General features: G+C 37.0%; 1 protein-coding gene across 4 annotated transcripts in view; it reads right to left on the bottom strand.

Moving 5' to 3' along the window:
• Positions 1–27068, bottom strand: part of PLEKHA7 (pleckstrin homology domain containing A7) — a 142277-nt gene that overhangs the window by 26914 nt on the left and 88295 nt on the right. For all 4 annotated transcript variants that reach the window (XM_042881836.1, XM_042881838.1, XM_042881837.1 and 1 more), the window contains 8 exons: positions 25775–25879; positions 24060–24132; positions 22790–22890; positions 16420–16598; positions 14095–14580; positions 8374–8893; positions 6269–6355; positions 3931–3984 (listed from right to left, as the gene is read on the bottom strand). In XM_042881836.1, coding sequence (XP_042737770.1) covers positions 3931–3984; positions 6269–6355; positions 8374–8893; positions 14095–14580; positions 16420–16598; positions 22790–22890; positions 24060–24132; positions 25775–25879 — 1605 coding nt within the window. The remainder of the gene's footprint in view (positions 1–3930; positions 3985–6268; positions 6356–8373; positions 8894–14094; positions 14581–16419; positions 16599–22789; positions 22891–24059; positions 24133–25774; positions 25880–27068) is intronic.

Here is a 27068-nt window from a genome sequence, read left to right as displayed (position 1 = left end):
CCTGCAAACTAACAGAATGCAAAAGCCTTTTTCAAAGCAATGAAGTTAACATAAAAAACACAGTCTACCAATTCTGAAGACTTAAAATTACATAATCACAGCTATACAGATTTTGTTGATTTTCAAGCAGTATGAGAACATAATGAAGATTCAGCATGCTTTCACACGTTCCAAATTACATATCAGACTCGCTGCTTGACACAATCATTTTCATGACAAAATGAAACCAAACACTGAGGTCAGCCATAACTTCACACACAGACTCCAAAAGGCAGTGGGGGAACAGAGAAGAAAAGAGGGAAAAAAAATCTTACAGAAAGTTCTACTATTTGCTATAAGACACCTGCAAAAGCCAGAATACATACACATTGACTGCTATTTTAAAAAGCAATGGGATGAACGCATTTTGGATGCAAGCAATCTTACATGTATACTGGAAAGTAACCCCTGTGCTGAGTTCTTCAGCACTTTGTAAATCATGTTGATCAGAGGTCCATTATTTTCTATCTGTTTTAAACACAAGTTTGAACAATAGCTTGTTATAGATGTAAAGACTGAAGAAACAAAACCTTAGCACACAAAACTCCATAAGCAGCAGCAATTTCATGTTCTTCTTTCACACAGACCCTCAAGGTTTAGAATCTATATATTTTCCCATTATGGAAACTATAATTAGATACCTATCAGTGTTATTATTTTCAGTAGATCATTCATCCAACCATAAGACTTTTGTTTTTTACTTTCGCAAAGCACACATACCAACACACTGCACAATCACAGTTTAACAAGTGCCAGGGGTGATGGCAAGACATTTTCTGTGACGTAGAACGTAACAACTCTTGCATCAAGAGCTCTATGCTGATAACTGGAGCAATGCAGTCAAACCCTTTATGAACAAAGCCATCAGAATCGCACTCACAATTACCATTATTCCCATAACAAATACCTGCTGGGCAGCATTTCCTTAGGCACCTGTGTGGCACAACCTTGTACTAGCAACCTCTTCCAACAGCAGTACAAACAAAACGGCTTCATGTGTGGCTGCAGAAGAACGAAGCAGCACCAGTGCTGAGCAACTGGAGAGGGACCCAGATTGGCTTAGAATGGTTGCACAACGTGTACTTAGAAGCACAAACTTCACACTTCAGCAGGCCATACTCATTCATGTTTTGTGTAAGACTCCCAGATAGTTTACAGACATTCCTGAAAATGCAACTGCAGTCCAGAACTCCTTTAGCCTGATTGAAACTTATTTCATTGTCTTGGAAAGGGAAAAATCTTTCCCTGATTGTGTTCCACCGTTGTTTGCAACATCATCTCAGAGACTTGTGGGGAAAGAATCTTTCACTCACTATTTCTGCTCTTCTTATACAGGGTCACACTTTTCCACCTTCATTTAAGGGATTTTAAAAAAGCTATAACACATTCATGGAAATCCATATGCAGAAAAAGCATGGTTGTGTTATAGCATAGAGATACAACATCTCTGTCATGTCCTGCATATCTATATTTCGTAAGTGAAAAAGGATAGAAGGCCCTGGCATTTTTTTTTTTTTAATGTCAGAACTAGTTTGCATGCAGGAGGAAAATCCTGACATTGATTAATATTTGTAAAGCTTATCTATTTCACTTATACCACTCATGACAAAGCGCTGTAATGTTGAACAATACCATCGTAGTAGTAACACCAAAATATTTCTAAGATAATATTTTTCAGCTTTTAAATAATAATCAAAAATAGATCAGTAAAGTAGGATAAGACTGAGGTTTCTCTGGGGACAAAACATCTGACTTACGACAAATTACTAAATGACTTGTAATGAGTTATTGCAACCTGTTTTAATACTATGGCAGGAATTAAGCAGTTAATTGAATGTTTAATCGCTATTCCATGTTGACAAGTTATATTTCAAAATATCTAGGAAGAAACATCTTCAGAGACAATGAAGTAAAAACATTTGACTTCAGCTCTAAATTTTTTAATCCTATTTGAAATTGTTTCATTGGAGTAGATCCAACTCAGGCCAATGAAGTCAAAATTGATGTTTGAAATAAAGGGCATTATATCTAAGCCTTCAGTGTCTTCAATGAAAGGCACCCTGTATACTAATCATGAATTCACAATATTCCACCATTATCAAATCAATTTGTAATTTGCTTTGTTTCATTGATACTAGCTTTCCTCATACTGTGAATTCAATAATTTATACTCAGTGGCAAAGCACAAATTCAATAAGAACACAGACACCTACTCAAATTTCACAAGATCATTTTAATCTCTCAGCACCCCTATCTGAATTTTACATTTTCAGATCACCATCGAAAGAAGGTTATTCTTTTGAGCATGAAAGTATCTGAGAAAGAAACAGCCACCTTCAAATATTATATGATTCTTACAGAACCTCACTTGACACTTTGACTGTCAAGATTTGTCAAAAGGAAACTCGAAGTAATACTACATTTCTTCTTGCATAAAGATCAGGTTGCCGCCATACATTTTTTCTTTCTGGCTGCTTTTCTGGGCACAAGGGGAGCTCTCGGGGCCAAGCAACTCTTCATACCTTGGCTGCAACAGATCAATCTGCAGGAAATCCACTAAAAAGTTAAGAACCCATCCTATTAATTCCTCTAAGCACCTAACGTTTTCAGGCACTTACAACATGGTCCTTGTAACAGTGAAAGTCATCGCTTTAGGATGGGCAGAATACTGTACTTATTCATGACCTGTAAAATTGTAGGGCCTCCTAAACTGAAATGTCACAAAACTCAGCCAAAGGCTTGGGATGCAGTTACATTTGGCACAGCCAAGAACACATCAAGAACAAGGCCTGAAGTGAAACACGTCCAACTGATTTTACATTTGTATGTTCATGACTATAACAGTTTATATACATGATCATTTCATCTACATACACCGCAAATATGATGCAATATATATATCTGTATTGCTAATATTTTCCATTGATATATTTGGTTGTATATTCAACCATGCAAGAGCAGATGAAATTGAAGTTGCCATACTAGTGGTCCCAGCAGCTCATTAGTGGCACATAGGCAAAGCCTCTTGGCATCAGTGATAACTACAGACAAATAAACAAGGATAATAGGGTGTCAAACTTCACCTTTATTTTCAGGAACACCATGTGATTTGTATATGGTAAGACATGCTACACAGCATGGAATGGGGTAGATTGCTTTATTAAGCAAAATCACTGATTATGCAGTTTGATTTTTTTCCTTCAAATACCTGGTATCAAGAACTGCTTTCAAATTGCCAACTATCAGATGTAACAGATACAGAAGTAATTTCATTTAGACAGACAGCCTGATGCTGAACACCATATTATATTTTTATTTCATTGTTAGGAAATATCACCTATTATTACATGGGCAAATTATATGTACGCATGAATAAATATGTAGATCTGATATATAGATCTCTTAGCCATCAGAACATGAAAACAACGAAAGCATCCAATTAATCACCACATTTTCACAAAAAAATGCATTAGAAATGTAGCCTATTATAAAAACAAAAGTCAGCTTGTGTAGATTTAAAGAGATAAAAGCTGAATTGAAATAACTTCTCTCTTAACTTAGGGCAGCTGACTTCATATTGGCTCTAAAGCAACAGCAAAAACATTTTGAAGCAGTTTGTAATCTTATTTCTTTTAAATCCACAAAACACCACCCATCTGAAGTACCTTGATGCAAATACTAACTGGAAACCGAACTATCAACATTTTTTGTTTCCATGTCTGTTCTACAGCTACCACAGTAAGCACACACTATTTTAAGCACAACGAGAGTAAAAGACACAGAGTATCAGTCTCTGAAAGAAAAATGATTCCAAAACCTGGAGGTGTAAAGATAGCACACAAAGACAGCTAGGTTATAAAACAATGAAAGTAAACTTTTATAGAAGCTTACCTTCAGATCTAAATACTCCAAATCCTTTTTCAACTGGATATAAGTGTCATCAGCCTTCAGGTAAGTACATAGGAAAAAAAAATACAATACATTTGAAGGTTTGAAAAAATAACTTCAAAATAGATTGGAAATATAAAGAAAATGATGAAAAAGTAAACAAAATAACAGAGTAGGAAGAACATCAAAAGCACATTTGCTCCACCAGCATATTGCTATTTACAGCTGAAAAAATGGGCAAAATATTTCCTGAGATCATTACTACCTCATGTTCATTCTTTGAACAGATAGACTTGATTTTTACACCACTAATATGATACACAACTACATAAACAATACATTTTCATTTATTTTTTTCAAGTCCAATTTCTGCTGGCTATCCCTTCATCAAAAAGATGATGGAGTTGTCCTCCAGCACAATATATCTTTAGGAGAAGTTTTCTGCCTAACTGAATGGCGCATATAAGTAGAAGCCAGTATATAAAAATAATTGGAACACTTTTTGATCTGGTTTCACATACGTCTTAAGATAAGCACTCCATTTAAGAAAGGCAAGAAATAAGCTTCATGAATAGAACACTAAAGATCTCACTCGTGATTGGAAAATCCATTTCACTTTTCAAGTGAATGAGCATTCAACTTGATCCCTCTTTTTCAGTGGCTCACCCCAACTGTTGTCAGTTTAGTCAAACAGGTACATTCAACTAGTAATATCTTCCTTAGAATCACTTCAAGAAAAGCATACACAGACATCATTTGACAGTTACTTCTTTTTCCTAAGAGGTGTTTGTGACACATAATGAAGTAAAACTTAACTGCTACAAGTGGACTTGGTAAGAAGCCAAAATTCCTCCAGTTCCTACAGCTGAAATTCGGACAATTTCCTACTCTGAGTTCACTAAAAGTCAGGTATAGTTGTACCTTTCTTCTAGTCTTTCTCAAGCTTGTGCCAATGAGACTGTGTATTTAACAAAGGAAAGAAAACCCTTGCTGCAGTGAAATCGACATAGTCCACTTACATTTCTTTAGATGCCATCACCTAAATTATTGTACCTCCAAAAGTACCTTTTGAATCTGCCAGAGGCTTTGACTAGAAAGTATGCCCATTTTTAAGGAGAAGTCCTTATTATTATAGACCACCTTAGTGCAATTGTTCTGTAGGTGAGGTAAGGAAAGTAAACTTTTCCAAATTAAAAAAAACACCTTGAATTCTAGGCCAATATAAAGTCTTCTCCAATTCCAAAAAGAGTCACCATGTTTTATTCCTATTTTTGAGGCTCTAATATAAACCAATGTGCTCTTCAAAAACATTTGTTTCATCCCACATTCAAGTTTTGTACATCAATGCAATCAAGAGCACCGTTCATGGTTCAAGGTGCCCACGAATCTTTATGAGATAATGTTCACCTGCAGAACTGATAGTTACAAGATCATATGAAGATACAAACTGGCTGATGCATTTTAACTTGCAGGTGTGGCAGCACATGGTACAGGGAGCCAATCTCACCATGAAAGCAGCACGAAGAAATGGTTTTGCTGTAGAATGAGCATATCTAATCTTGTAACACACATTTCTGAAAATGCAGCATTTTCAGAAATAGTACAAAGAGGAAGTATACATAACACTTTGAAACATATGCACTGGTACTCTGTAGATTCAAATGCTTATTTCCGACAGCAAGAATAGCAAAGAAAAACTGCAAATGATCTGGGCATTGCAGAATACCAGATAATGGGCAAGAAAGCACAGACCCAAGCATGCCACTGACGAAGCGTTTGCAGAGTCACAAAATGTCATACGGTACAGATGAACCAAGCAGCAGCTGACCTGATAGGTGGAATTAGTTGGCAAGTGCTGCAGTAATTGTGCGATTGTGTAATTTCGTATACTAGCCAACTTAGCCTGATGTCTCCTTAATCGAATGAGAAGCAATGTTAGCTCTTCAGGCTGCAGGTATTTAGACACATTGTAAAGAGGAAATTAGCAGTCTTCAGGAAGAGTAACTGTAATTATGTTTTTCACCTCAGTGCCCAGAAAGCAGTTACTTGACATGGTTAAGCAATTATTTCATTAACTCTGCATTTGGTCAAATAAACATAATAGAAGTTGAATCCTGTAATAATAGCTCACTCCTGTTCACACACAAATAAGAGCAAAATCCCTACAGGCGTTATTATTCCTACACACTGCTTAAGTTCAAGTTTCACATTCAAGTTATTTATGTTTTAATTAATGAAAAAAAAAAAAACAAAACACCCAACTAGGAATGAGCAGGATTTTAAAACTTAACTACAACACAATGATGACATGAAAGGCAAAGAAATTGCTCCTTCAACTTACCGACTTGCCATGCAAACTTGGTGCGCTCACAGTATGGGTCATGTAGCCCATAGCTGGCATCGAGCGTCGATCAATGTGAGTTGAGCTCTGTAAGAAGCCCCAGGCAGAATTATAAGCATTGTCTCAAGTGAGATGTATGCTGTACTAGAGGGAGCATTCTGAAGATATGCACCTCTGCTATAAATTTTCTGTTCGAATCCAAGCCATGCTTAGATCAGGGGCCAGCCGAATCCTCCAATAATTATAGAGGAACTTATAAATGAACAAATACAACAAATGTAGAACCTGTGATGATGGACAGGGCAGTGGATTCTGGCAGCACAAGCAGCTTCAGAAGCATGTGCAAAGCTGTTTTCACCAAGTCAAAAAAGAACGCTCAAAATTTTCCACCCCCCCCCACATATTGTCTCCTAGAGAAAATCTGCTTGGCTTAACACCTTTAAACAGCAGGCTTGTGCACCATACAGTAACAACTGTGAATGTCCTCCTTTAGCTATGGAGCAGTTCTCCACTGACAGGAGTGACACCTTGTGGCAAGGGGTCCCATTAATACCAGGTTGTATTAAGTGATTTCTTCTGTCTCTTTCTGCTTATACTATAAGTACCCATTTCACATCCATTCTTCCATCTTTCCCTTCATGCCAAGCTCTTATGGCTTTCTTAAAGGCAGACCAAATGTCTGAAGATTTGTTTTTATTCCTGTCTGAATCTCACTGAATGCTGTTTTGTTCTGGGTTGTTTTGTTGCTTTTTTTGTTTGTTTGTTTGTTTGTTTTTGTGGGTAGAATTAAATGAAGCGTTCCATTAAGGGGGAGTATCACACACTTCTGTAGACATACACATTTAAATGTAAAATGATGCTGTGTGCTTACATACAAGAACACAAACATTTTTCCTCAAGAAACCTCTGCAGAGAAATTTGGCAGTGAAATTTTGTTTCCATATACGGCTTCATATAAAAATCAATGTGACATGAAAAGAGTTTTATTTCCTAAGTAAAATTTATGCAGCTACACCACACAGGAAGGAAGGAGACTACTAAACATACCCTCATAGGGGATGTAATGCTGCTTCAATTTCAACGTAGAGAAACTAATGTTTGATATAACAAGAGTTTATAATTTTCAGTGCTGCTTCCAAACTGCTTCATTCCCCAACTCAGAATTATAAATGCTGAAAGACACCTGACAGCTACACAGCATATACTAGGAAAAATCTGCTGTGCATGATGAAGTTGGCACACAACTGAAATTCACGGTCCTGAACTCACGCTGAGTTTGTGAATGTACAAGACTCGTTCTTGGCAAATACTTTCCCCAACAGAGCTCATGTTTGAGGTTAAAGAATTGGCTGAATGCAAAGGCTTTTATTTCCACTTATTCCAGTGTAAGTCCTACCAAGACAAGCAAGTTCTACGTTGATTCAATCCTTAATTTCCCTAGTTTTCTCAGACAAGTAGAGCCACACAAAATACTAAGTGAAAAAACCTCTGTCATCTCTGGAGAAGAGGTTAAAAAAATGCCTACAGTCAACCACACTTAAATTCTGCAGAAGGTTAAAGTTTAAGACCAACACTACCTGACTGTAGTTAGTCCAGAGCTATCAACTCTGCAAAGCATGTAAACTGTCAAATGCATGAAAAAAAATAAAAAAGCGATGCTTTCAGCTGGATTAGCTATATGACCAACTATACAAGCAAAAGGTTAAGAGAAAGTAGAATGGCAAACACTTAAAACCACAACTGTAAGTATAAATCAAAGATGTGCTCATCCTGCTGTCTTTTATATTATTCTCCACACTATTCATTGAAACACTACAATTTGTATATATTTTATATATACACACACACACACCTCCCACGTTTTGAATGAAAATATTCCAAGTCAGTAAGATGAGTCACTAATTTGCCTTTCCAAAATCACAGACACAAATGAATCTGAGATAATCACAAAGATATGAGTTTTAGGAGAAAATTACCCACTGTGTTAACTCTCACAGCTTGCAAGAGCTTTCAGGCAGGATGCAACAAAAATTACTAAATTAAACAATCAACATATCACAGTACATGCAAAATAGCTTGAAATTATTGTTATGCTGCATACAAACCTTTAGAGCATTACTTTGAATCTTCCTAGGTGATCCAGCGAAAGGACTGTCTACAGTTTGTCTCTCGTCAGATGGTTTAACTGTAAGCCTTTCTGCAGGAGTGTGCGGTCTCCTCGGGAGAAAGCTTTTTGGAGGTCCAGGTGGAGGAATATCAGATGGAGAGGGTGGAACAGATACTGATCGTGGAACATCCAACGAACTTTTTGACTTACCCCGATCCATAAAATCCGAAGAGCCTACATAAAGCGGGGCAGTAGGGCTGCCATGCTTAAACTGCTGTCTCTGCTGCCACTCATAAAGCTGCCAAACAGTTCCGTCCTTATTTGCTTTCCTTTCCTCCTGGGACATCTTCAAGTGGCTAACACGATCTTGTGCGTACTTGTAGTCACTCGGCAAATTGCGACTCAGTGGTGGCGGTGAGCTCCCTGAAGGCTGCCTGGTATTCTTTGGCAAAGTGTGATAGTTTTCAGAAAAAGGTGGATTGGGACCCTGGCGTGTGAGAGTCAGATCAGAAGCAAGGCTGGGAAGGGGGGAAAGAAAAGAGTAAAACTTTAGCATACAAGGAGTGGTTGATAAATAAAAATTATAGTAGAAGAAAAACAAAATAAACTGGGATGACATTAGCTACAGGACTCCAAATACAGAACTCCTTCAAAAAAAGTTCACAGAAACTATTAATAAGTTAATGAAATCTACACTGCAAAAAAACATTACACTGAATTCATGTACGGATGCAAACAGTATAAACAGAGGCTTTTAATTGTGTCTAACCTGAATGACCTAGTAGAGATAATCATAAGGGACAGCTGCATTACCTTTACTTAGACCAAAATGAGTGTCAAAACACAAAGAGAGAAATTACTGTTAGTTTTAAAGAGAAAATCTTCAAATTAAAAATAAGGATTTTTTCCAAAAGCCTCCTCACCACCAGATGGTGCAGTCTGCAAACAGCAAATACAAGCTTGTTGCAAACAATTACCTGCAAGTGTGAGAAGAAATCTCACTCACCACAGAATGAGTGTCTTACACATTTTTTGCTTCATTAACATGAACAAAAATTAAGAATGAGCTCCAAGTTCCCAGGTCGGTACGATTTACTTTCATCTGATCAAATGCTATGAGTTCTACTACCATTTTAAGCGGCACAAGGATGAGCACCAAAACTTACTGACAAACTAGAATATAAACAGAGTCGCTACATCTTGGTATTAGTACTGCTTCCAAAACTCTAGAAATCACTCTGTATCCACCAAGAGATTTGAGACAGAATTTGGGGAAAGTTTTGATAAAGTGCACTTAAAAGTAGGAGAAGGATCTAATTCAAAATGTCTCCATAGCCTCATGCACAGGAACCTGCTTGTCTCATTTCTCATTCTACCACTAAACATTTATGAGTTTCCTCCTTGCAGTCACTCATCTCTTGCTTTAGCATTCCCAAACAGGAAACCATTCTGCTACATTTGCCAGAGTAACAATACAAACAAAAACAAACAAAATCAGTCAAATAAGCAGACACACACACACACACACACACACACACACAAAATCATCTCACAAACAGAAACAGCAAACAAAAAAACCTAAACTCAGAGCAGATTCCTCGCTTCACTCAGTAGGCTTCACTCTCTGCATGAGAATGAGATCTGGTACAGAGGGAACTGCAGGAATTCCATGCCAACAAAAGGGCAGGTTGAAAAGGAGCATCTTTGTCCAGCATCCAGGAATAAGAGAAGCATAGCTGAAGCAGGAAGAAAAAGAATTGATATCCGTAACTGTTGCTCAATAGTTGCCTCTATGTGTTTCTACTTGAACGATTTGGCATTGCTGGACTGTGTTGAAACACTGCTCTTGAGAATGTCCATACAGTTACTTATGAGAAAGCAGAATAACAGCTGTACTTTGCAAAGAGGATTACAAATTCTTAAAAGCTCTGCTCTCTCACATGTTACATAGAATTCCAAAATACAGGTAAAATAAGCAGGTAGGATGGAACAGAGGCAACTCAAAAATCAGCATTTAGTGGTCAAGTAACCTCCTCTGCATTACTTTGTATATTTCAAGCTGCCAATTCTTTCCACATGAAGATCAAAGCAGCTATTAAAAATGTATTTTCTCCAGATAGAAACGAGAACTGAGAAAACTAGGAGCAGCAAAAGCTTCAAAAATACATTTGAGACAGGCATGAAGATGACTTTCCTGTGGAAAAAAAGGGGAGAGGCTCTTCCAAAAGCCAGTTGTTCCTATACTCCACCCTAGTGAAGTCCTCACAAAGCCACCACCAAGTTCTGTACGCTGCAAACCATCCACGTGCAGTTATGCTCTAATCAGTCATAAAAGGGTGAGGTGTTCAGATGACCAGCAATTACTGTTAGTCAATGAAGTCAACAGGGCTAGCAGCTGTAGGAGCAGAAGCAGCCTGAAAACAACATCCCAAGTTGGTTTTTGTTTGTTTTTTGGGGGGGTGGGGATCCTTTAGGGAGAAAAAAAATAAAGTCTGAGAGGAATTAAAAACAGTTTGGATTAGAGCCATGTTTCAAGCAGTAGGAAGCACTGACTTTATGTAATTCTTCAGCCTATAAAAGCACTGTATGCTATAAAAAAAAAGAAAGTTGCACACTGCGTGGAGAAAGTCATGCTCCCTTGATGCAACTGCATAGATACAGGCAGGCTGTAATTTCTCATGGCATGAAGTGGGGACAAACCACCAGCTAAGACAACAAACAGGCTTTAGTCAGATGGCACATCTGCTACACAAGATTTCAGACTCTTAAAAACAGTGTTATATAAAAACAAGCACCAAAATGACATACAAATTTCTAGAAAAGGGAAGGAACGATGTCCTCAAATAACTCAAATTACTCTCTTATGAACAGTGAACAATGGCTTCTCTCAGAGACCAACAGTAAAATGAACAGTAGATAATCTTGAGACTCTCATTCTCTTGAATGATAAGGTATAAATAATCTAAAAAGGAAAGCAGACAGTGAAGAGTGAAAAAAGGGCCTGATGCCATATTACAAGACTATTTAGCATGGAAGTTGTTCAACATCAGCAGTGGGAAGCAATTACACAGACAGTACTGTAAAAAACAAAGATAAACGTCCAAAAGAAAACAAATACCATTATTGGAAACACCATGTGCATTCATGAGAATACACAGAAACTGACAAAGACATGTAATGTTTCTTCCTTAACTCAGAAAGGAACACAAAGTTCTGCACAAGAAAGTATGTTTAATACTCTATTACTGTATTTGAAAAAATAAAAATAAAAAAAAATTCCTCAACATGACTTCATTTTGTTCAGAAATCTTACATTTATTTTTATCAGATGAATTTTTTTTGTTAGTGCAAGTAAATAGTGAATTCACTATATCTACCCACACACTGAAATCCAGTCAGAGACTAGTAATTTCTAGATAGCTGTTGGCTCTGGCTTTCAATTATTTAAAATGCCTTTCAAGCATCTTTCCAAACTCTGTATTTCTCCTGGAGGCTGAGATGAACCTTACTGAAGTAGCCTATTGAAGAGAACAGAGAGGGTTTGGGTGACAGCGTTGGACCACAGTGCATCTAACAGTTAGCCATCAAGGAGAGATGCATCTCTGAAGTGACTGACAGTTAACATCTGTTAGCTCAGCAAACAATTCTGAGTGCTTTATAAAAAGAGGCAGTAAAATACCTATTTGAGAGATCTAAATATGCAAAGAGTGCAATCCTGCAAAGAATTATTGAAACAGCTGATGTATTTGTATGAGACACATAACTAAGAGAGCTTTTTCTTGTCATAGTCAGCTTGCTGGCACACACTGCATCTTCATACACCTCAGCCAGGAGAAGAACTGTACTCAGTTTGTATTCAAAAATTCTGAAGGCTAAGTCCTAAGAGGTTCTTTATTTGTAACATTTCAGTAACCATGAAGCAATAAGAAATTAAGTGCTCCACTCATGCTAAAAGCAAAATGGAAATTCACTGAAATGATCACCTCTATTTTAAATTCCTATATCCTGAAATCAAGAGTACATCAGACAACTGCCATACCACTTATAAACATCACTTCAGTGCACTGCAACAACCTCAACAGACACCACGTATAAGATTGAGCCAATAATCTCTGAGAAATAACATGCAATTCAGATGCAAAGAACGTAATGCCGTTTGTCAGGGGAAGAGAAGGAAAACAAGGTCACCTGAGCTAAAACACAACGGAAATAAAGTTTGTATAAATTACTAAAAGACACAGATTTTGGTTACGTCGCTGCAGTTACACCCCTGAAGGCTCCCTGCATGTTTGGTGGTGCCAGCTGAGGCAGCTGTTTTATCTAGGGCACCTACAGCAGCACCACCACACAGCACAGTGCCTGGTACACACCCCGAGTCAATCTTACTGGAAAGACCAGTAGGGGAGAAAACAGTGCTTACTTCAGTATCAGTCAAGGCTGTTCACTGCCTACACTTCAGATGTGAAAAGCACCGATGAAAATTTCATTCAGCACTGGGTAGCTTGATAGTTTTCTGGATCACTTTAGACTGATACCTCTGTGCATGTACAGAACAAACACACCAAATCCTTTTTTCCCCCATTAATGTTACATTTTTTCAGGAAGCACTGACAAGCCAAGCAAATAAAAAGAGATGTAAACCGACTCTAACATTCTAAAACAAATTAAGTAATACTGAGAAGCACAAAAGCTTCTTTAAGGGTAATCCCAAAAGTAAGAGTAGAAAAATGGATTTCCAAACCGAATTAGCAAGCCTTGAATTTCTCACTGGATCTATGATGACAAGTGTTAAGCTCAATAAGTATTAAAAAAAGTCCAAAATGTTTTTTCCTCCTACAATCATATGCAAGTATCTCCTATTGTTCTATATTACAATTAGATTTCAAGAAATATCTAAGACAGTAATTCAGTCAGCTACCTCTATCTGCCTCACATGCAGCACAGAGCTGAGCTGTGTTTCTTGCCACTTGACCTAAGTTGACATCTGACACATATAACCATCACTCCATCACCACGCACTAGTGATGCAATTGAGAGACTTCCAAATTCCAAAAGTGCATTCCAGCTTTCCGCACAATTTCTGTAATTTTCAGGGACTGAATAGGGAAAAGAGAATCCTGGAAACCATGAGAGCATCCTAGGATTTTTTCATTAACAAAATGAACAGAGACTTTTCAATATGTGACATGCGCATTAACCACAAATGCAGTGATCTGATGTATAGAAACAAATGGATGTTGGGAAGAGGAGCACAAGAAAAAACAGCATTCTATGGTTTTTTTTTTTGCTTTTAAGTGGAATGATAATCTATATTTCACCTTTTGTAGATGTTTATGAATAAGAGATAACTGAAGTCTCCACTTCCTTTTCTTACTCCTCTATTTCAGCAAGTAAATAGTAAAGAAGTTTTTAAGTATCAACAGTGATGAAAACCTGTGTTGCTGTTTTTTCTTTTTTAAAGGCACTCTAATCTCACCTTTTTAATTTACAACATAGTGACAAGATTAGAGGAATTTGATTAGCCAATCCTATATTGACTTTCCCATGAGATAAACACCTGAAAAATACCATTGTGCACTAGAAAAGAGAAAGCAAGTTTTGTTATATATTGCCTCTGTATTGTTCCAGTTTGCACTGAATATATTCCAAATGCTTATTTTCCTTTATATTAGGAACATTCTGTTTGGCAGTCTATTTACAGACAGGGCCTGTTACTAACCTTTTTGTATCTCCTTTTTGGACCTTTACCCAGTGCTCCACTTGAGCCATATTACTTTTTCTTTGAATCTGTTTATCTGGATTTGTCCTGGGAACAAACCCTCTTTTATATGAACCGGTACCATTCTGCTCCACTAGGCCAGCACTCATACTTAATGAGCTAGGAAGCGTTCCATTCTTCTCAATGGGCACAGACTGAGCTACTTGGGATCGTGGTGCATTCGTTAAATCTGGAAATAATGAATCAGCTTCTGTTAACGCATGCTTAGCCTTTCCCTTCTTAGTTTCTAGAGCTTCTTTTCTGTGGATATAACGCTCCTCCTCTTCTTTGTCTCTTCTTATCTCCTCACGCTTATCATATCCGAGCATTTCAGCAGATTTTTGATAACTTTCTTTTGTGTCGGTAATTTCTGCCTTCACGCACACGTTACAGGCATCCACATGATTGACTTGGGGAACAGCTCGTTGATCCGCCTTTTCAGTTTCTCTGAAAAGAAAATATATGTTGGTAATGAACACCGTTAGCTGTCAGAAGTTGATGCACTCTCGTTAATAATTTAGAAAGGATAGCTAGAAAAGCACCTTCTCTAGGTTGTACTGAATTTGACAGATGTTAAGACAGATATGGTCAACAAAACTCAAGTTATTATCCCAGTCAGACAAAAGTTATCTCTGCAGGAATCTTTTATATGCAGCTGTAAAATAACTGAAAATATTAATACTGTATGAAAATTGTTCAACTTGTGTAATACTACATACAAACAACCATAGAAAAAGATATCTTCCTATCCAAGGAAGCACAGAAAGCCAAAAAACAGAAAACCAACTGCCAACTGTGCATTTTAAAGTAAAAAAAAAGTCTTTCATATATTCATAGATGCCCTAGGGACTAGTAATTTCTGGCAAGAGGACAGACCATCTACATTTGATTCTGTACTGCCATTGTCTATGAAAACTACAGTATTGCTATTCCCAAACAAAGTTAAATTAAATCTCAATTTTCCCTAAAACACACCATTCATGTTACTTTATCATCCAAATATTTCAAAAGTTCCATACCAAAATTCCTGATACAAAATTTGCAATGCACTACAAAATGTCTAAGGGTCCAAAAAGCTTTACACTGCTTTTGACACACAACACCTTTCATTTGCCATTTTCTTCATCTCTTTATAGTCATAAACTTCCCTACCTCTAACAGTTTAATAGTAGCATCGATCTCATTTTCTCTAAGCTATGTTTCCTTAAAGCTGTGGACATCCCTGGTCATTGCAGGGCAGTTGGATGAGGTGACCTTTTGTTCCTTTCACCTCTAAGAATTCTATGATTTTGTGATGATTTTGGAACTATCAATACTTCTAATGTGCCAGGCTTCCACGATTTTTCTTTCAATTACTCCTATCCTTATAAAGGACAAAGAATAACAAGTAACAGGTCTCACAACATTTGAAATTAAAATTAATTTTAACGAAAATCATATAGTGTGTAAAAGTCCAGAAGGGATGTTAGACTTTTGCTTATACTGTATTATATTTACTAGAAGCAAGCACTAGTCCAAGATACCCTGAGAAACTGCACTATGACATTTCAATTCTCAGAGTGCCATAGATAAAAAGCAGGGCTACCTTGCAGTACAACAGAGGCTTCTTTCACAAGGGCTCAAAGGGAAAGAATCACACCAAAGTCAAAACTTAATCGAGAAAGTTATATCAGTTTTTAAAAAAAGGGAAAAACCTGGAAGCCCATGAAGGCACAGTGCTTCAAGCACTGTTAAAGAACCAAAGTACATCCTTCTTTTAAAACTGCACTTTTTTCTAGACTGAGGAAAACATTTAATTCATACTAAAGGCCATCAAATTAAGCCAAAAATAAGCAAGTTAATGTCTGCATAAATTAGCTAATAAACATAGCTCTGTGCATTTGTAATGTACTCATTTTTAACATTCTTTTCCCTCTTAGGAGGGCTCTGATCCTAGTTCTAAACACTTAGCTGAAATGACTCACTGCTTTTTGTTCTTTCCCTTCTATTTACCTTCCTTACAGCTGCCATTTGGCTGTTGCACGCGTATGAATTTTTCTCACAAACAATTGTAACTTCAATTCCCTAAAAATACGTATATAGAAAAGAAATCCGTGTCATTGAACGGGGGCATACAGTCTATTTGTTGCTAACTAGCTGATCTGCAACAGGAACAAGTTGCAGAAATTACGAAGAATCATTTCTTTAAAATTGAAATAGGTTTCATAGCACACAGTTAGAAGTTTCCCCTTCAGAAATCACCACCCAGTTTGTTTTCTAAGCTAGGAATTGGCCTATGGAACTTGCCTTCTCAGTGAAGAGCGTGTTTGCATAAGGGCAGCTTGGTTCATAGCCCGAATCCAGCTGTTCATGTCCTCCTGGGTATCTGCACTGAAGTAGTATGTCCGCATCCCTGAATGCTCTGCCTGAGAGCCAATAACAGAATTCTTATTATAAATATATGCCCGCATCCCTGTATGGACAGCCTGTCAGAAAAAGAAACAAAAACAAAACACAAAGAAATCAACATTGGACAGCACTGCTGTTTTCTCTCCAGAATGTTTATTGCAACTTTTCCTGATATCTTTAAAATAAGTAAAACTTTCCGCATTCTTTGGCTGAAGTTAGGGTAAAATTATCATCTTGCCACAACCGGTAGCTCTGCAGCAAACACCAACGGCACTCTCTAAATTTTACTGAAATTCTTACCCACACTATTAGGCTACAAGTACAGCATTTCTGTTTTTCATAGTAGGATGTAAATAGGTAAATTTTTCTTAATTGATGTTCCATTTACTGCCAATAACACACAAAACAAATTAAATTAATTTTCACTGAGACACGTGTAAGTGAGCAAACCACCACAGCTTTCTTCATAAAGCAATTTAGTCAGACAAAACAAAGACAAAAATTTTACCATTCAAGCAATTAAACTGCCTCTTAAAGAACTGTTAAGATCTTTTTGTTAAAGCGTGCACTTGAGCCCCCGTATTAGCTGCAAAATCACAAGACTTACTGAGGAAGTTATCAATACAGATGGAATTACTAAAGTGCATAAAATACTGAAAAGCATCTCTGTATATCAAAATGTCCCATGAAATTCCACTGAAGACTACAGGTATTCAGAAATTTCTCAATAAACCTATCAAACACCTAAATAGTAGTGCTGTGCACAAAATCATGTTTGAAATGGGATGTCTGTGCAACTCTAGGCTAAATGAATTTAATCAAATCTTATCCACCTTTGTATAAGGGATAGTATAAACATCACTATGTCACACAACTACGTTTCAAGACTAATATTTCCTCCAAATTACCTTGTGGATGTAGTTGCTGTTTAGCACTTCATATGCTCTTCACGTTCGTTAACAGAACTAGTAGGAAAAGACCGATTTCCCTATTTCTTTTCAAAAAGCTGAATCAAGTATACTCAACACGAAAGCTCTTGCAAAAAAAAATCTAAATAAAATTATTTACATTGCTTTTAATAAAACTAAACCTGCTATAACAGAAAAAGCCAATGGCTAAGACAGCATCTTTTTTTTTTTTTTGGAAGAGGGAAAAAAAATCTGAACAGAAGTCCAAGATTCTCTTCCTGCTCCACAGCCTTTGCTTCCCACCTCCAGTAGCAGATAACGGAATACAAGGTGGTATCTCTCTTCCCACCATTAGGTAACCTAACTTAACAAAAGGAAGTAGGGTTTACATAAATGAAACAGTAGCTCTGATCAATTCCATATTTAGGAACCAAATGATTTATTTTCATTTGTTTGGCTGATTGAGTTTTTTGGGTTTTCTTTACTGTTGGGAGTCTTCTTGCTTTTCTGCCTTCTTGAAAATACCGTAAGTGTTCAAAAAAATTTTGGTTGGGAAGAACTTAAATCATTGCAATTTATAATTAACATTCAGTGCAAGAACACAGCAAGAAAAGCAGCTCCAGACAAAAAAGAAATCAGTGACTTTATTCCTATATACACCATTTTGAATCTAAAGGAGAAGATGCTAGAATACTGAAGTGAAGCAACTCTAGACGATACATGCACCAGTAGGATCCTAACCTTCTCTGGCTACAAGCTTGATGGAAATAATACAAACATAATAAACCAACAACAGGACCTTGGTTAACAAACTGGAGACTGTATACCCCCAGAAATACATGGATTTATTTCACTTGTATGTTATGTTCAACATAATTCATTTGCCTTTCATGCTCCCTTTCAGTGGTGCACAATGAACACAGCTGAAAGCATTGCTTAAAAGGCAATGGAGAAACAGAATAAAAACACAAAGCATGTTGCACTATTCTCCTATAAGAAACTGAAGCTATCGCAGCCAAAAACATTGATTGCTCCAGAAGGGAAAACAGAGATGGCTTGCTGTTACCAACAGACCCGACATCTTGAAGTTCACAATATATAAAATCAGTGGAAGGAAAATTCTGATACGTTTCAGTTACAGTCATTTATTAGTAGCATGTGTAATAAGTAGAAAGCCACTTTCTGCTCGTGTCTTGTAGCTGTCACTCCTAGTAGACACAGAAGCCAGCTTTTTTTTTTTTGCTTGCTTGTTTTTAAAGCCACAGCTATTAGGATGACTACAGCACATGAACAAGCCTAAAACACAGCACGTGCCACACATATGTAGTACACAACAGGGAAAAGTAATACCAGTACCTATTCATGCATTCAGACGCCTTAATGCGGATAGATTGAGAAGGGAAGCAGTCTCTCTCCCAAAATGCACAGGAGAAATGGACAGTAAACCCCAAAAGCGTATCAATAAAATAAGACAGGGACAAAAAGTTAAGTTAAAATTGTGAAAAGATTCATGTTTCTAAAGAAAATATTCAATAAAAGATTATAGTAATCTAAGTATACAGGAATAAGTATCTACAACTGCTATCTTTATTCCAAGTTGTTCTGAGGAGAGAAAAAGCCAGAGTTCACAGAATGGAGGGATGGCAAGACAAATACTTTTTTTTTCCGCTTTTTTTTTTTTTTTTTTTTAAATGAAAACCAGTGAAATTGTCCTGTCTCATTTGGTCTAAGCAGTGAACAGATATTTGCTTTAGTCTGTCTTGAGTATCAATAATGTAAATATATTGAAAAAACAGTAGAGTAGTATCTTCTTGGAGTAATGATTTGGCCTGGCTTCCTTGGCTCTAAGAGCCCCCACACTGACTGGCTAAACCTCTGAAAAAACGCAAAGGATAGTATCAAAGTAAAAAGGAGTTTTATTTGTTTGGGTTTTAGCTCCAGTGTACTTCACATCTCTCACAGAGCATCAAAGCTTATTTCACTGACTTTATCTGGTGGCAAGATGTGCATATACATACTGACATCCACTCGCATACATTGGCTTTGCTTGAAGTTTTGCAGCTTTCTTTAGAGCAGATGCTGGTAGACCTTCCAATTTTCGACAATTTGCATTAATGTCAGATTTATAAAATGAGTTTCTCATATTTTAACATATAAAATCAATTAAAGTATCTTTCCAGACAGAGAGCAGGAAGACTTCTAAAGAGACTGCAATTACATTATCTTCTATGAATTGCTAATATTTATATGTAAAATTGTATTACTAAGAGGCACAGTACATTCTCTATTTGTCACAAGGAATATTTCCAGTTATATATGAATGTCATGTGATTTTTTTCACAGCGAAGTCCAAACATAGCATTTGTGGTATCCTACATCTGTATCAGCAGATAACTACTATATGAAGAAATAGAACCATTAATTAATACTTCTAAGATATTAGCTACAGAACTGAATGTGCAAAGATCCTCAGTTTTAAGGGTCACCACACAAATTAATGACAGTAGTAACCACAGGACTTTGCTTGGGAGAAATAAACAGTGTGAAAAGCTTGTCAAGATGGATACTTAGAAGTTGCTGATCAGAGCAATTTAACACACGTATTCCCACACTTCCAGCAAGTTTTGAATGCATCTGAACAGCCATATGCTTTTCTACAGGCCTGTTATTACCAAGTATTTAAAGACGACACAAAATGCATGGGTCCTTTGGAGGTGATAGAAGGGCAGAGGAACTTCCACAGGGAATGTTTTACTTGTTAAAGTAGACACATACTTTACTAGTTTACTAGTAAACACATACTTTAGAATTTGTCTTCTAACTGCATCATATACCAAAAACATTCATGTATTTGCTAAGTAAAATTCCTCTTAGTTTTACAAAACATTTTCAGAGTTTGAACACTTACCTAGCTTCAACAACTCACTGCCACTAAAAAAAGCCATTTAAACTGAAACCTCCATTGTAACAAACAATTTACAGCAACCAGAGTAAGTGACAGGCCAAATGCAAAAAGCGATGCTCCGCATTCTCCTACTCATTCGGGACTTAAATGTGAGAAAGTCCTATCTTTATTTCAGGCTTACTCCCGTTGAGTTTTCTATTTCTGGCTGTGCTACACTGAGACAGAATGTCCGTCTGTGCTTTGGCTATCGAAGCACTGAGATTAGATAAAGGTAATGGCTGGTGAGTGATGGAATGCCATCATGGCCGTGCTCCCACCACAGTCAAGGCTGCCATCACTGAATGTTGGTATCGAGTGGGGCCCAGGCAGCAGGAATCATTCAAAATCTGCCAACTGCCCTAAGAGCTGGTTCTAAATAAAATGAAACTGCATTGCAAGTGCTTGCTTCTCTATTAACTGAAAATCCCAGTTTACTAGCTCAAACTAATCTTCAGAAAAGATTCAGATTAAAGATTTAGTACAGCTCACATACGTATAATATCTTGGAAGGATCAGGAGAAGTCTGCACTTGCTTCTGAATATATTTAATCACGTCATAACCATGGGTTCTATTCTGCAGGAAGAAAGATGCACAACTCGGCAGTGGTGACCAAGAGCTTGCCTACAGAACGTATCATTTGGAAACTATATGTGTGTACGAATGGTTTTAAATTAAGAGAGAGGATTTTTAGACTAGATATTAGGAGGAAATTCTTTACTCAGAGGGTAGTGAGGCACTGGAATAGGCTGCCCAGAAAAGCTGTAGTTGCCCCATTCCTGGAAAGCCAGGTTGGATGGGGTCTCGGGCAGCCTGATCTAGTGCCTGATTTAGTGGGTGGCAACTCTGCCCATAGCATGGGGCTGGAACTGAATGTTCTTTCAGGTCCCTTCCAACCAAAGCCACTCTGTGTGCATATATACACGTATCTACACGCACACACACATTAAGATTCTTTCCCTAATGACTGATAGTCAGCTGAAGGTTAACAATCCTAAACCACGCTTGATTAACACATTAGCAAACACCCTCCCATGAAATTAAAAAGAATCTTTTCAAAACAATAAAACAGCAAGATTCAAGCAGATACTACTGCTATTTTACCTCCATTCCCAACCTGCACTAAGATTTATTCAATAGATGTAGAAGCCTAAGTATGCATTAGGTCCTCATTTTGCACCATGTGCTTCCGCCTCAAAAAAGGCTCAAAGAGAACTTCATGAATCGCATTTGTTCAAAATTGGAGTAAAATGATTTTTAACAAAGAATCCTCTGTAGCTTATCCTGCTATCTCATATTCAATATATTTGAAAAAGTACAACAAATATTTCCACAATGAGCAGCAGGTCTTTTTTTAAACACATTTCAAGTTAATATTTGTTTAATAAAATTCAAATCATTGTACACTTGAAAATAAATCCTAATGCTACTACAAAAGGTAGTCTACCATTTAAAAACACCTAAAAAAAAAATTGAAAGCTGAACAGATGTTTTCAGCAAATACATAAAGAGAAAGATTTCTTTCAGATCTCTTAAACTACATCTGCTAAAAAATGAAAAAAAAATAGTTGTTTGTTTAGTAATATAGCTCACCTGCCACTTTAGTACACAGCAGAACAGGTTTTTTCTCCAAATACCAGCATAACAAATTTGCAAACATACACTGACATTTCTGATCTTTGCCTTAATGCTGCAACTTGGACAATCAGGCAGGATTTTCTACTGTTAAGAAGGAATGAATTTTGTATTTCACTTCCTCCATAGATTTTTATAAGAGCTAATAGAATTTGAAATCATACAATTAAATTTCTTTTTAATTAAAAAAAAACAAAAAACAAAAAACAAAAACCAGAACATTAAAGCTGCATTGAATGAGTGCTTTTACCTTAAAAAAAAGAAGAAAAAAAAAGCAGAAAATTACTCAACATCCCTTAGGACAATTATCACTTCCAAAAAAGAAAGGAGAAATTGCATACTCTTTCTTCACTTGAAAGGAGGCAATTATATATCAGAAGCCAGTGTTGCTGTTTTATAACTATGAAAATTGAGCTGCTTTTTTTTAAAAAAAAAAAAAAGAAACCACAATAAAATTAAAATTTAAAAAAGCCATCAGTCTATTATAAGATCAACCACCCTATAAAGAAAAAAAAAATGTCAACTCTTTCAATATCTAAAAGCAGTGGAACAACTTAACATGAATTTCTAATTATCAAGCTGTAAAGACGTCTATACATAGTAACATATATTAAAAACAATTTAAAGTAACAGAAAAGTGCTACGTGACATTTCAATAGATAAAGTGCCTTTGAAAAAAAATCGTAATAGGAAAGAAGATATTTTTGCTTACAACAACATCATGATTTCTAATGCAAATAAGCATTATAAAATATGGTAAGCTGCTAAGCTTTGCACCCATACCTTAAAAGAAAATTTGCGATTTATACGATCTTCAGGTCCAACAGGAGATATTACATAGCTGGGCAATGGTATGCTACCCAACACAGATTCTTCTCTGCTATCTGCAGAATAATAAAGAATAATTTTAAACAACAACAAAAAACACTAATTCACTGCACATTTCAGTGGAATATCAATACATTCTCCATTATGGACACAGAGTGGTCTATTACAGGACAACAGACAATAGGCATGAAGTCTGAATGTGAGAGAATTAAAATGGATATAAGGAAAAGAAATTTCTACAGGAGGACAGAGAAACAGTGTGACAGGATGACCAAGGAGGCTGTGTCATCTCCACCACTGGAGGTTTTCAATGCATGAATGCATTAAGCCCCAAAGAGCCTGATCTGACCTCCTTTTTTTGGACTCTGGTTTGATGTTTGGATGCTCTCTGAAGTCTAAATTTTATTGTGACTCCATGGCAACAACATAGAAAAATGTTTCATTTTTAAAGAAGCAATATTGTATTTTTTAATAATAAAGTAGGTGGGGGTTTTTTGTTTGTTTAATTTGGTTTGGGCAAAAGCAGACTTCCTGAACAAAGCTTATTTTGACAAATGAACTCTGATAGGCCATGTAACAGAAATGGCTTTCCATTTAGCATTTTATTATAATGAAAAAGCCCGTATTACTATCAACTCTTAAGCAAACAGCAGGAGAAATATAGTGCCCACATCAATTTGAGCTTAATATTCTACAACGTTTCCCAAAAATTGTAAAATCCTAATCAAAACCTAGAAATAACCTTATGTAATATTATACCATTATTCCTATTCAAAGTAAAATTGTGTTTAACCTGTAGAAATACTGACTACAGGATTCTCACTCTTGTGTTATCACTTGGATGCAAGCTGAATCGATGCCCTGATCTGGTTGCACTGTATTATCATAATCAGCCACACAGCCACAAGGAGGTAGGTAACAACTCCGAACATGGATGGAAAAAATCTTAAACTGGTATTGCTGCCAAATATTTTGTAACGTAAGCCTTGGCATATAGGAAAGACAAGTTATGTGACAAAATATCATACAGCAGCCCCCTGGGTCCCCACCTCTGGCTTGAAATTTGCCACACCTTAAAGAGGAATGGGCAAATCCTTGCTTTACGGTGCATTCTGTTGGAACACCTAACTGTACCTGAAACATTTAACTAGCTTATACTTGCAGTGTGATTTGAATAGGTAAACTGTTACAGGCCAACTCAGAAGAGCTACTACTATCTACTCACCTTTATAGTAAAACAAACAATAATCAGCAAGCACAAACCATCGTCTTTTCCATAATCGCATACCAGAACTGTCCTGAAACGGAAGAAAGGTGATACATTTTTCATCTGATGACAATAAGAGCTTAACGTGCAGTGCTGTATCAGTGAACAGCTTACCAGAAATCCACCCAAGTATGGCACTAATTACAAAAACAACCATTTTATATTTCAGGAAAATATTGTATACTCAGGAAGAAGTAAAGCATCCAACTATAAAACGATCAGGTTAGAATACTCAAACTGCTCATTTTCACTAAGCAATTAAACTTACATCCAGCGTTCAGATAAACCCCATAAACAAACAGTGCATATTTTTATTGGACAGCTTTGTCCCGTAATAAAGAAACAAAGGTATGCATCCTGACAGCACAAACTCCAACAAGGATTGCCCTTAGATCAAGATGAAAATCCCTACGACTGTGAAATATGACCTCAAGTTTAAGACAACAATCTCCTGTAATTCTACGGTCCATTTTCCATACGTTACCCATGCCTAAAATGTAACTTAATAAATATTCCTAAGGAAATAGACCAGGATGCATAACATACAGACTTTAACGAAGTATAATTCAATATGCCTGTGGAGACAAATGTCTCCATATAACATACATCACCTAGTCAAAATGAGTAATATTTACATATAAATTAATTTTAGAAGCCTGTAAAATTGCCAAAATGTAACCTCAGCATGTACAACTGATTACACTGAAGGCTTTGATGAGACCAACTGCAGAGAAAGCATCTTTAGTCTTTAAGTGCTTGCAAGTAGAAGTAAGTGGACAGAAGGAAATAGCTAAATGAACACTATAGACACTATTTACTTCACTTATTTTTCCAGTCATATTAAGTATGCGATGACTTTCTTCCCTTTTCTTTTTCGTGCTCTCAGCATAGTTCTGCCTCTGCCCTGAAAACCAATGGACTCACTTAGTGGATGTCAAATGGAACATGGATCTCATGGAGAAGGAAGTGAATGGCTGTCAGCAACTTTTTCCCTGGCATGTAGAATCATGCCTTTAAGACTCAGACTTTTCCTACTCGTCCCTTAAACAAGCTGCTAGACCTTCATCAGCATGCACCAGGTTATTATCAAATCAGAAGCAAGTTTTCTTATATAACAGCTTTTTTCACTTTCTGCATTCAAAGATGTCTTCTGCCAGCTTCAAGATGCAGTAACTGCAAAATTCAATAATCCTGCCTTTATTTTGACACTGGTCTTGGTGACAGCAATGTGTGATGATGAGGCCCTATCTACCTTCATCTTCTCCCTCTGCTCTAAAGGCAAATGAACTGGACTCAAGCCTTTGATCCAGAGCCTAAGGGCAAAGAAAGCAGATGGCTTTCACACCCAACCCCAGGTTAATGATGAGATCTCAAGGGGACTGAGATCAGCATGGCAGTAAGCTAGCAGAATAAAACAGTGGAAATCACCAGACACTGACAACAAAGCTATAGCTTAAACATTTAACCAGGATAGCAGTGTCCATTCATCACTTTTTTCCACTTCTGTATCAAACGTGTATGCAAAACCTTGTTTTCACACGTGTTGAGCACAAGTCCCTTGTTACAAAAGCTCATGGGTGTTCCCAACATTGCCCAGCATAACCAGCACGAGGACTTAAGTTTTTACAGTTATCTGACAGCATGTGGACAGAAACAGATGATTGCATGCTTACCTGTTTGTGTAACCAGCCTCTTACTATCACAGGAACGTTGGGATTTCTCCTGATAGCTTGTTCCCTCTTTCCAAAGCTATGAACTTTGTTTCCAGCCTTCATTACCTGTACAGAAGTATACAGTAGCAGTATTTTTTAAACTGCTCTTACACTTCATATTTAAAATAACTTCCCTGTAACAAGTCATGACACATTAACAGACTATAGCATTTCCAAGGGCAAGCATACAGACAAAAATATTTACCATACAGCAAAAGCAACTTCCCACTCTCATCAACACATTGGTGTCAGGATGGTGTGCTAACAGCAGTAGTGCTGGTGGCTCCAGTCTGAATGGCAGAATCACTAAGTTTTATTGTGCTTGGAAAGTATTTCTGAGTGCACAACAACACCTGCATGTAAGCATCCCTCTACAACACATAGGAGTTTGTGTTCAGGAATAGTAATCTTGTTTTTAGTTGCTTGCTCTATGTTTGGTGGTTTGTTTTTCCCGTTTAAATTCAAAATACATAGACAGTTTAATAAAATGCTTGACTTTAACCCCGCAAGCAAAAAGGGGAAGATGTAGCAGCATGACTGCTAGGGAAGAGACCTCGATGGTAGTAAAGAGAAAATAAGGGCTATGTAACGCTTTGTTTTAATGCAACGTTGGTTTTGACTCACATCAGCAAACCAATTTCAAAAAGGAGCAGGGAAAGTCTGTGCAAAAAGGAGCAAAACTCTCTAGATGAATGATCTGCCTGTTCTTTTCCAATCTCAGCAGCTTGCTACCGCAATTGCTTAGGAACCCGAGGTGCACAAACCGCCCTCAGAGTTGCACCCAATCTCTCCAAGGAAAGAGCTGCCCAGATTCACTCCCTGCCTCCTTCCTAAAACAACCCTGCGATGTCGTCTTAGTTCAAACCTCTCCTTTTGAGTGGTCGGGGAACTGCTACTCTGTCAGCTGCAACAAACAGCAGCTCTGGAAATAAGCATGTTTGTCATATGCAAAAGATGATATAGAAAAACCTCAGTGCACTATTTCTTCCTGTCAGGCAACATCTGGACTCGAAGTCAGCACATATAATCATAAAACGCTCCAGCAATGTATGAGTACACAAAGAAAAATCCTCCTCATTTTGAGGCCAGGCTTTTCCAACCTATACTAAATTTCATATATTTCAGCAGATGTGAGCACAACTCTTAATGCAGAATTGAGATAATGACAATAACTAGTTAAAACAAAACAAAACCACCCAGTAATTTCCTTGCTTTGGTGCCACAGCATAAAAAGCAGCCATGTAAACGTGTAACT

This window comes from Lagopus leucura, unplaced genomic scaffold (assembly GCF_019238085.1).
Source record: "Lagopus leucura isolate 7727_CA_CO unplaced genomic scaffold, USGS_WTPT01 Super-Scaffold_100033, whole genome shotgun sequence".
NCBI classification, from domain to species: Eukaryota; Metazoa; Chordata; class Aves; order Galliformes; family Phasianidae; genus Lagopus; species Lagopus leucura.
Note: the sequence above shows the minus strand (reverse complement) of the source record. Positions and strands in the feature narration are given on the sequence as shown.